At 40.2% G+C, this 11,947-nt stretch overlaps 1 protein-coding gene across 6 annotated transcripts; it reads left to right on the forward strand.

Annotated features, from left to right (window-relative positions):
- The first annotated feature begins 270 nt into the window (after positions 1-270).
- On the forward strand, positions 271-9,518 carry RAB9A (RAB9A, member RAS oncogene family). 6 transcript variants are annotated; one of them, XM_050891623.1, is made up of 4 exons: positions 2,452-3,476; positions 3,746-3,841; positions 5,859-5,891; positions 8,867-9,518. In XM_050891623.1, the coding sequence occupies exon 4, from the start codon at positions 8,901-8,903 to the stop codon at positions 9,504-9,506; it is 606 nt and encodes a 201-aa protein (XP_050747580.1). In that variant the 5' UTR covers positions 2,452-3,476; positions 3,746-3,841; positions 5,859-5,891; positions 8,867-8,900; the 3' UTR covers positions 9,507-9,518. The 6 variants fall into 6 exon arrangements, with proteins under 6 accessions (XP_050747608.1, XP_050747570.1, XP_050747580.1 ...); XM_050891633.1 differs by having other exon boundaries at positions 3,746-3,833; XM_050891613.1 differs by lacking the exons at positions 2,452-3,476; positions 3,746-3,841 and adding an exon at positions 282-325.
- Positions 9,519-11,947: the final 2,429 nt, after the last annotated feature.

Genomic DNA, 11,947 nt, shown 5'->3' on the forward strand with positions numbered 1-11,947 from the left:
ACACACACACACCCCCCACACACCCACCCCCCCGGTCCCCCCCCCCGCTAGAAGCCAGCGCCAGCGGCGCGGCCCCGTCCCCGGGGGCCACCCGCGTCCCCGGCCGGGGGCGGAGCCTCGAGGGGCGGGTGGGGCGAGCCGCGCCCCCGCTCCTCCCCGAGAGGGCGGGGCCAGGTGCCCGGGACTCGGCTCACGTGATCCCCTCGGGCCCCGCCCCCTGCCCGCTCCGCCATGTTGTTTCTTCCTTCACCAGCGCCCGGCGGCGGCTTCGGACGGTGGCGCAGCCCGGGCTCGGGACCGGCGGCAGCCCCCTTCCCGCGGGCAGGTATCGGCTGGTGTGGCGGGATCGCTCCCTCCTCGCCGCGTCCCATCCATTTTCCCCAGCAGGCGCGGGCAAGCAGTGGCCGCTGGCTCCGGGGCCGGTGTCCCGGGGAGGGCGGCCCGCGTCGAGGGCTTTCTCCTCGCCCGCCGTTGCGGGGTGAGGGGGCCGCTCTCCCCGGCGCCGCGCTCCTGCCCCGGCAGCTTTGGGGGGCATGGGGGCGGGAAGCGGTCTGGAGCTGACTGGGGTTTCGTTATTTTCCTTCCTCCTGGCTCTCCGCTTATTGCTCCGCCCCGCCGCCGCCGCTGTCCGAGCTCTGCCGGTTCCCGGGCGCGCTCCCCGGTGCTTGCTCGGTAACTGCCTGCTGCGAGCCTCCGGGGAGCAGGAGGGGAGCCCCGGCCGCTCCCCCTTCCCCCTCCGCGGAGCGCCGCTTGACGGGGCCGCGGTGGGAGAGGGCCCCGGCCGCTTCTCAAAGCCGGTGCAGGCGGCGGGAAAGTGTGGCGTGATCGGGGATCCCGTGACTCCGGGGCAGGCGGTGGCTCCTTTGGGAAACGGCTCCTGCCAGGCGATTCCCAGCCGGCGCATGGTCAGTCTCCGACTCCACAGTGCCTCCTCAGCACTGATAAAGATCTCTGATCTGTTCGGGTGAAACTCGATTTCCTACCTGTCTCCTCAACACCTTTCAAACCGGAAAAAAAAAAAAAAATAAAAATCACTTTATCGCCCTTTTCTTGTTGCTGTCTGCTGAAGAAGGACTTCTGTGTTCCCAAGGGGACCCTGAGCAATGTAGTTTTTAGTTCTTTTTTGAACCAGTGACTTGATTTAGCTCTCCTCTGCAACGGCCAGTTGCTTTTCTAGTCGTGGCAGGTGGCTATACAAACTTAGATGTGGTGATGGCTGGAGAACCAAAAGGATTAGGTTAAGATTGTTGAATCGCTTACGTCTGAGTGGTTAATGAGCAGTTTTCAGTGTAAGTATTCCAGGTTAAATGTAACTGGTGCAAAATAATTGAATGAATAACAGAACAGTGCAAGAAAACTAGTTTTAAAAAACTGTATTAGTGGCCTTTATAGCAAGGTTACATATGACTAGATACATAGAGAGCACTTAATCTTATTAACTTGAGTGGGATAGGCAAGTAGGGAACTCCTTGGCTAAATTTTGTTTTGGAATTAAAATGCTTGTCTGCAGATAGCTGTCATGCAGTCTGCTGCCCTGCATGTTGTTTTCCTTCTTGTCCACAATAATTTACAGCTCTACTGAATAAGCATGTGGGTTTTATTTGTCTTGTAAACTGGTATACAACACTGAAGTTGTCAGTGCTTGCTTTTTTTTAGAGCAAGGGTGGTTGTGTGTGGCTGGGTTTTGGGGGGGATTTTTTTGTGACTTTTTAGTAGCTTATAAGGTAACAAGCTGTAATGGCAGACTGGAGGGAGAGCTATTTCTCAGACATACCCAAAATAAATCCAAAACTTTTTTTTTCCCTAGCAATTTTATTTCTAGAGAAACCTAACCAAAGGACGGTACAGTTACATCTGTGTTTCAGTATCAGTGTGGAATTTATAATGAACTGTTATTTTTCTCTGTCTTCTTTCAGGTTGTATGGAGCTCTGTTTGTTGCCTTAATTTTAGTAAAGCCTTTTCCGTTAAGTTAAAAATAGGAAGTGTGTAGTAATAAAAAAAAGGCACTAGCAGTCCTTGTTTTGCTCCCGGGTTTTTGTTTTTGAGCAGTCCTTGTTTTTGAGTGCTCAAACATACTGTCAGCTTCCTTAAATTGAAAATATGTGAAAAAAATTACAGAGGGTCAAATGAGGTATTTAGATTTCAAGCTGTATTTTATTTTGTGTCAATTTAGTAATAAATCATGAGAAACAGATCTTTCAGCTCCTTAGGACTGGAATTTTACATGAATGTTTCACAATGAATAAAAACTTTCCAGCAAAAAGGCTTGTAAGAATTCCTTAAGGTTTTTTTATAATGTTCATTCTCCTTGGTGTTTTGTTTTTGTTTTCATTCTCTACAGAGCAGACAGTATGTTGGCCTGGTACAGTGTAACCCAGTTAATCCCTTAGGGATGGGCTTTGGTCACATAGTTATATTGGGAAGAATATGAACGCACAATGTAGCCTGACCAACAGAGGCTACTAGTGCTAAGAGTCCCTGGAGGAAAAGGGAAATTCATGCAAGGGAGAAAGATGAGCACATGTGAGCAGAAATAATTCCTTGCTAAGTTACTGAAAGAGTGGAAGCAGTAACAGAGAAGTAAGTTGCAAGGAGAATGTCAGTTAACTCATGAATTGTTAGAAATGTTGGACCAAGAGCAGCAGCACCTAAGGGTGTTTTGAAGTTGGCTGAAAGTAATAGAATATCTAAGTTGGGAGATGCTCAGCTGTGAGCTGCTGAGAAATGTCAACTCTGATTAAATCAGAATAAAGAATAGTTTGCTCATTCTACTTGAATGTGGGGAATGAGATGGAAAGTGAAGGCCAGGTCTCTGCAAGATTAAACTAGCGGAGGTATAAATGTAGGTATTTCTCCTGACAAGTTTTGCTGATTGAGTTTGTGGCTGGATATGTTAGAATAAATGAAGTGATTCTGGCAGTAGGTACTGGGATGATTTCGTGATCCAGGGGTTACGCAGACTTAAGGATGCCTTCCCTTGACTGCTGCTTCTTTCATAGTCCTCAGTCATGCGAGGCAACTGTTTGAACTAGAGTCCTGAACTACACAGGAGTTAAAAATAACCTTATAAAGAAACCCCAAAATACAACTTTTTGGTATACAAGTGAGTGGCAACAGCTGTATGTCAGTTCAGTTTGGGTTGTGTTCATGCTACAAATTATTATGAATAAACTCTAGTGATATTCTGGTGTTAGATAAAGCGTGTCTAGGCTGCTTACAACTAGAGGCAATTTTCAGATAACTTGTTGTCACATTGTTAAAGATCTATCCAACAGAAAACACAAACTACCTTCACAGTCCAATGGTGAAATCATAGGTGAAGGAAGACTTACAAGAGGATTCGGATCTCAGTAGATCGAGCCATATGATTGAAGGGCTTCCAGGCTTCCGGAGAACTAGGCAGCTGACAAGTGGCCGTCAGTAAAAAGGTGTTCCTGATCCACAGCTCTTACATCGGTAACCCGTGGAGGGGAAGGTCAGTTTGGAGGCTGACTAATATCCAAGCTTGTAATGCATTCAAAAGTACAAAGCGTGTAGCATCTTGACTTCATATCTGTATATTTCCCTTTGAATTGAGAGCAAAATCTTTCAAGGTCAAACAGGCTTGTGGCCTCTTACGCACTGAAAAACCATTCTTGTACCACTTAATCGGCCAAGGTGTAAACTAGTGCCTTCTAAATACAAGAACAAGGATTGGCTAAGCAGAGAAAAGGGAGAAAATTTGCTTCTGTCCTTTCTTTTCAGATTTCTGGAAACTTGTAAGTCTGCCATAGGTGACAAGTATAACTACTCTGTAGTGATTGAGGGCTGAGATGTAAAAACTCCACAAACAGTAAGTGTGTAAGTGTTGAAAACTGCTTTACATAGTTCTGGATTCTGCCCGTGCTGCTGCAACTCTGATAGTCTTTTTTTCAGACATTTTACAGAAAAGCAATTTATGTCACTTTTTGATAAGCCACTGCAACTAACAAACCACAGGAAACAACTTTTTTCTGTGCTAGCCTGGTAAATATTGTCAAATGCTTTGTTAGTGTTAAGAAAAAAAATTACTAATAAGGGAGTAAGTTTACATTGTTATTGAAAGGCGAGTGTTTTTGTCAGAAAAAATACTTGAAGTGTTGGTGTGCCTTTTTAAACTATTAATGTCTGATACCTATTGTTTAACAAAATAAGATGGCTTAGCAAAGAAAACTGTGAATAAGCTTCAAAGCTGAAATGAATGTGTTGTATACGTGTAAATTTGAGAATAGATAGGAAGTTATGAAACATGGTCAGTGTTACTGTTAAGCTAGTTATGGAACTGCTAATTCTGCTTGTCCGTAACTTTGAGAGAGTGTTTTCTTAAATCTTCAACAAAGATGGCCCCTTTTTTTAAGAAGTCCTGGCTGAAAGCATATTAGGCTGTAAATAAATGTGATTAGTTGGAACAAACTTGAGTCTGCCTTACCTTGTTTTTTTTTTTTCCTTCTCCAAGTCAAATGGGTGTTCTTTAACAACTTTAGTTAAAGGACAGTGTACCACATATCTTCAAGGAAACCTTTGGGTTTAGTCTTGATTTCATATAGCAGGTGATTCATCAGTGACCACTGGCTGAAAATGGTGATTGAAATAAATTTTCTTGCCTGTTTCCATGTTAGAAAGTAGCTACAAGTGGAGAAACAATAGTCTGGACATGTGAAGTGTCCCTTACATCTTTTTCTTCCAGAATACTGAGGGAATTCAGTGGTGCTATTGCAACAGATCCAGTTTTTGGTGTCTTTTATTAAAAAGGTGGGGGGGGGGGGGGTAGAGGTGAGATTTCAGTAGCTTTGTGGTTTAGTGGGGTTTTTTTATGGTGTGCTGTTGTGCTGGGTATCAGTATGGTAAAAGTGAAACTATAAATTGGTCCAGTTGACTTGATTTGCTTAATAGTTTAAGTGTGCTTGCTGACATCATAGATACAATGCAATTACCATGTTGGCTAACAGTATTTTTCCGTAGACATAACTTGAATTCGGCACCTGTCTTCAGCCTTCAGTACTCTGGTATAAGCAGGTCCTCCTTAATCTATTAAATGATTTTTATAATTAAAAAAGACACATTCCTAGACTAAGTTTGTGTGTTGCTGCTATGGTTTTCTAGACCAAGAATCTCGCTTTTCTTTGAGTACTGGCTCAGTACCTAAGTGTTAAAAGAGGTAATTACACTCAAAATAAAAAGGCAGCTATGAAGCTGACAGTCATGGAATTAAGAAAATCCAGATGGATAGATTGGACAAGGCAGCGGTGTTTCTCTAAGCTTTGAGGGGCTGGGAATCGAAGATTTTGTAATGCATACTGATTTTTTTTGAAGTTGCTTACCGTGTTGTTTTTAGTCTTGCCAGCAAATGTTTGGGCTGCTAATGGAAATGTTTCAGACTTGTAATTCAGCTCACTGTTTAAAAGGGAGATTCTGGGAGGCAGCAGTTAAATTACTTTTTGTATTATGGTATATAATCATGTTAGAAATGGCACTTAGTCGAAACCGTTCCCTGCTTTTAAAAGGAATATTGAAATCGGTGGTGTAAGAGCCTGAGTCCTTATAAGTTAGTGGATGCAATTCAGAGATGGTTATCAAAATGGGCCAGAGTGGGCTGCTTTTTATTTGCTCTGAGTTTCTTTGAATATTGAAATGATAGAGGAAGATGAGGGAAAAATCTTCTTTATAGACTCCTCTGTGTACTAGGTTGAGACGACCCTTGCTGTGCTGCTCAATTAGTTTAATGTAAGAAATAACTGGAACAAATGGTTACCTGTAATTCTGTGGTGTCTTGCAGTTCTTGATGTTGGTTAAAACAATCAGATGCACATTGGAAATAAAGTTTTTGTTTTGTTTTCAGATGCTGAGTGATGATTTAAACTGAACTATTAAGGTAATAAGTCTTCAGAAATATGATATCAGATGTTGACTGTTCCTTCCAAAAACATTGTCAAAAAGCACATTATACAGATAAGTTCAAAGTATGTAATAGGAGAAATAACATTAATTCTCCAAGCATCTTAAGGATTTTATTGTGTTTTATTTGTTGGAGTATTAAGGCTTCATAATGTGGGGAAAAAAACCAATTACAAAAATTGAGCTCTTTAAAAATCTTACCTTATTTAAAGATGTGTAAGTGGAAAAAATGCAGCAGCCTACTGTGCTGAAAACTACCATCCTGATTCTGGAGATACTCTAAGTCACATAGTCAGTGGGGCTACAGATGAGTTCCTTACACAGTCAGAAAAACTGTAATTGTATAAAGCCTTTGCTGCTTCCAAACAAAAATGCTTCTTAATGCCTTTAAACATGCTTCTTTGCTGTTTCAGATCCAGCTTGTAAGTATGTACTTAAATGACTGAAGATATATCCCATTTATTTTGGATTAAAAACTTTACAAAAACATTAACCGCTAGCTAAGCACGACAGCTTCTACTGTGGAAGCTGAATGTCCTGAAGAGTGATGTTGCCTGCAACGTCACATTGAGATACTTGCTTATCGGTCCTGGGAAGACTGTTTCTGTAGCCTTTGTGTAGAAGGACCATTTTGGTTCTAGTTGAAAATACACTTTTAATGGTTTGTGGCTGACCTATAATTGTCTGCCAAGTGAAAGTATTTTTATGGTCATCCGTCTCCTAGGCCTCACTGTAATGGTCCATGTAGCTGAAATTGTGCAAATTAACTTCTCAGGTTCTGGATGCACAAAAGTACTAGATACTGTTAACAGTTTCCTTACTTGTATTTTGTTTAAAATGTGGCTTCATGGACAATTTCATGATAATAACTGCAGTTCTTCAAACTGTAGAAGCTAAAGAAACAAGTGCATAGTACCAGTCAGAACTACGTAAGTCAGTTTTTTATTCACAATGTCTTCTAGGGAGCTTGTGATTTCAGTAGGATAGAAAAAAAATTTAATGATTGTAACTTGTTCCTACACTGAAGTGGAAGAACAGGGAAACATTCAGTACCCTCTGTTCTCATGAATGCATTATTTATTAAGAAGATGCTACTATCTAATGGCATAGCTCAAATAACTTATTCGTTAACGAATAGTAGGAATTACGGAGGTAAGTGAAGACACTGGACCATTTTAAATAGTTCAGCATGAACGTGGAAATCTTGTGCAGGTAGGCTAGTGACTCTAATAAGGCTTTTCACATACATAAAAAGGTATATGTTCATATCCTGACCGTAGCAATTATCCCATAGCTCTGTGAAAGGTCAATGAACAATCCACTTGTAGCTCTTCAGCAGTTTTAACATTGTTGTGATACAAACCTGTAGAAATATTAAGGATTTATAAACATTGTTTTTAATTACACAGTATGAATGAATAGAATTCCTTGCTCTGAACAAATTTTTAATGGAAGCAGCCACTGTTCCTTGTATTTTGAAATTTCTTTGTGTTGGGGCTTCAGCTGTAGATTGTGTCTAACAAATAAACATTCAAAGATGGAAAGTTAAAGACAAAAAAATTCCTGAAATTTCTCACTTCTAATGTAGGCCTTGATTCTAAGGCAGTGCAGAGTCATATGACTCTCATGCCAGCTTGTATCAGGTATTAATTCCATAACCATACTCTGCGGGTGATGTATGTGCCAGTAACGCTAATTACAACTAGCAAGACCGCATTCCTTCTCTCAGAGAAGGAGATGGACTAGGCAACTTATGACCCATTTCCATTTTAAATAGACGCTATTTTTGGAGAAGCCTGTTTTGGCTGAATTACTTTGAGCTCTTTTAGTAAGGGGTAGGTACAGGAACAGCAGTTCTCCTCATACAGAAACTTACGTTTGGGCTCTTTAAAATGAAACTTTACCCGCAAGCAATTAAAACACTTTTTTACAGGATTAGATGACACTACTGTAATGAGGGCAAATCTTGGGCTGGCACAAAAGACTAATGAGCTAACTACTTAAAAAAAAAAAAAATCCTTTAACACTAAAATCTGACAGTAAAAAAGCTTCATTGGTGCCATTCATTCACCATCGCTGTGCTGGCAGCCAGGCTCTTCACTAGCACTTCCAGGCTTTTTGACAGTTTTACCACGGGAAGTTGACACCTACTAACTGAACTGTCAATGTAGACTTGGCCTCAGTATTTGGCATCTTGAGTACCATTTGAAGTAGCAACAGCGAATTTGCTTTTGCAGTGGTTGTAATAGTATTCCATTCATCACGGCTGTTCTGCAAGGATTAAACTGTAAAATACTGAATGTCTGTGTACCAATACCTAGTCACCTGACTTTTAAAATAAAATTACAGCATTTGCATTTGTTCTGTAGGTAACTCTGTTCCCTGTGAGTTGATTTAAAATTCCTTGTCTGGTTGCAATTTTGGGTGAAGCGCAGCAGTTATTCCAGTGTAACAGATAGTGTCTTGCTTTTTTCCTAAATCTTCCTCTTCACTTTTGCATGTTAAAAAATAACTTTGCTAATGAAATACGGCACTGAAGTGACTAGTTCAAGGCACATGCTCTATAAAATTCTCTCACAACACTTTCTTCCATGGATCTTTTTCAGTGAACACAAATGAATCGTTGCCCTCGTTGAATGTGATGCAATACCCCTTCTGCACAAACGTTGAAGGGTTTGGGGGTTTTAAGTGACAGACAATAATTCATGCAGTGTACTGCTTAGACTGCCATACAGACTGCAGTCTGTGGCAGAGACACCTCTTAAACACATGGTATTCTTGAGTGGGTATTCTTACTATGAGTATCTACACTTCCCCTGTTTAGCATAGTCCTGCTGCTTTTGTACATGAAACTTCATGTTGGTGGACTTTTAACACTTTCTAGATATTTACGTGTGTAAAATTTTCTGCTCACAACTCTTTCCTTTTTAATGATTTTCTTAATCTTTACAGGTCTAAGAAACCAGGAGGATCTATTCCCATAACAATGGCAGCAAAGTCATCACTCCTTAAAGTAATACTGCTAGGAGATGGTGGAGTTGGGAAGAGTTCCCTTATGAACAGATACGTCACCAACAAGTTCGATGCACAGCTGTTTCATACAATAGGTGTGGAATTCTTAAATAAAGAGTTGGAAGTCGATGGACATTTTGTTACAATGCAGATATGGGACACGGCAGGTCAGGAACGTTTTAGGAGCTTGCGGACTCCTTTCTATAGAGGTTCTGACTGTTGCCTGCTAACCTTCAGCGTGGATGACTCTCAAAGCTTCCAAAACTTAAGCAACTGGAAGAAAGAATTCATTTATTATGCAGATGTCAAGGAGCCTGAAAGTTTTCCGTTCGTGATACTGGGTAACAAAGTTGATATCGATGAAAGGCAAGTGTCTACAGAAGAAGCCCAAGACTGGTGCAGGAATAATGGCAACCACCCCTATTTTGAAACCAGTGCAAAAGATGCCACTAATGTTGCAGCAGCCTTTGAAGAAGCCGTTAGAAGAGTTCTAGCCTCTGAAGACAGATCAGATCACTTTATTCAAACAGATACAGTAAACCTTCATCGGAAACCGAAACCCAGTTCATCTTGTTGCTGACTTACCTTTTTTTTTTTTTTTTTTTTTTGCCAAATTACTTTTGACTAGCTTGCTCTATAAAAGGATCGGGAAGGTGTAGTAGATAAAACAACGAATGGGTTTCACTCTAATATTAAAATTGTAATATTCTGCTGCTTTCTTGGGGGAGCAAAAGAAAAATTTCCATTCATGAGGGACCCATTATTGAATTAGTGACACTTTCCGTTTAGGAAGGTGTCAAGTAAAAACATTAATATAAGAATGTAATTTGCCAACTTTATTCAAATGGTAAATACTTTGAATATAATTAAAACTTGAAAGTTCTAGAAGCACTACTTTGGAGAAACTGTTCTGGAATTCAGGCACAAAGATACTTTTATATGTGTATATTTTTATGAAATCAGCATTCCATTTTTGTTTCACTAGAAGTCAGTTTCTTAACAATGCTAGATATTAAACTTCAGTCTCACTACATTCCTTTTGCTGTGAGTGGTACTTCATCTCTAATGTGTTTATTGTAAATTAATATAAATTACCTTCAGGTCTTCTCTAATTACCTAATGTTGCTATAATTTCTGTAGGTTTTTAAGTAGGAAATAAATTTCCTACATATTTAATGTCCATTTTCCTTTCATTTACTATTCTAATGCTGTACTAATTTTTCCAGCAGTTTAATGCAAGATACTGATTATTTTTTAAAGTTAATACAGGTCTTTGCCTTAAGTCCCATTCTAGCATGTTTCTGATCAATAACGTAAAAAAATCCGAGTAACTGAAGTATAACCATTTTTAGTTATGAAAAAGATAAGCTTTATTCAGTCAGCTTTAATAGCACTTGAAGGGATCCACACTATGACGAATTTGTAAGAGAACTTTTAGCATACAGCCTTAAAGTTCCAAAGTTCTCGTTCCTATTAACCTGAGCTATGAATGTGTTTACCAGTAATCTCTGCACTGTGAAACTAAGGATTGGCAATACGTAGAGAACTCAGGAAGCTCTTGACTTACAGTAGATTGTGACAGCTTTCAGCCCTAATACAAGTAAATACCTACAGCTAGTGTTTGAGCTGAATTTGATCCTTATTTAATTTGTTATTTTAGGATACGTACTTACACATTTAAGACAATGTCTTTTATATTACTGTACTCATTACATGATGATGAACAGAAGCAAATTCTGTATTTAATGGACAGTCCTTCTGCCGTAATGCAGATGAAACCACAGAAGGTGTATTTGAGGCTTTCCGTTGCAGTTAAATGGTAGAATACTTGTATGAGAAGTTGTTGAATGTTGGCTCTCAGAGTACCCACTGTCCTTGTAATAGCAAACTTGATAGCGCACTATTGCTTCAATGTGTAATCTGGCTGCTAAGAGGCATGCACGTACACATGTTGTGGACTTCAAAAGGAAGTCTGAGGCCTACAGGACAGGCCGTGTTATTCACTGAACTACACAGACTCTGCTTTCTGTACAGCAACTTTTTTGTTCCAACAGAAAAGCCTTTCTTGAGAGTACAGTAACAGCAAGAGTTTTCTCTTAACCTATCTGTTCAGTCTGTACCAGGTGTAATTATTTGGAAGTAAAGCTTGCAAAACAAACCCTTCTTGTCGCTCTTGATACACTTTTCTGAATGTATTGTATTCTTGCTTGAACGTGTCCAGCACAACTTTACTCCATAGATCTGCTGCTCCTGCTTAAAAGTGACATCTTTTTACCTTTTGTACATTCCCAAGTCTAATTCATACTTGCAGTCCTGCATATACAGCAACAGAACTGTGTTTTAAGCCTCAGTCACCTAACAGCTAAATAGAGGTTGAGCTGCTACTTCTGTTATGTTTAATTTCTAGTCAATGAATGAAAAGATCTGTGAAGAAAATCTTAGCTAAATTCCTCTTAAGCTGAGAGAGCAAAAAGCTTTAAAAACAAAGATTGCTTGCATTGCGGGCTACTAAGCTAGTGACATGAAATTGTTGTAAAACTACTACCTTACTACTTAAAGCTTCCTTTAACATTCATTTTAGCAGAGGTTAAGGTGGAAACAAAACAGGAGATGAAGTTACTGTGACTAGAGTACTATAGATATGATTCAAATAAGATTGCTAAAAGGAAACAATGAAGGATGAGAACCATTGTGGTCTTTCTTGTGCCTAAGCATCCATCTGTGTTTTCCCATCTGTCCCCTTTCCATGTAACATCATGGTTACCAAGCCTCCATCTGAGAAGTAGGTTTAATAAAGTTAAATAAAACTTAATACAATAGGAGTGTATTACTTGTGCCCTGGGAACTGCTGTACCACAACTGTACACTAATCACAAAAGTGGCTAGTAAAGATAAAGGGTGGTTTACATGCTATAGTAAATAAGACAGTATAGGAATTATGTGGAGGTCAGGATTTGGTCTCAGAGGGAGACTATCAAGTACTTGCAAAAGCAAAAGTCCTATGACAAGCAGATGTAGATG

This window comes from Gymnogyps californianus, chromosome 1 (assembly GCF_018139145.2).
Source record: "Gymnogyps californianus isolate 813 chromosome 1, ASM1813914v2, whole genome shotgun sequence".
NCBI classification, from domain to species: Eukaryota; Metazoa; Chordata; class Aves; order Accipitriformes; family Cathartidae; genus Gymnogyps; species Gymnogyps californianus.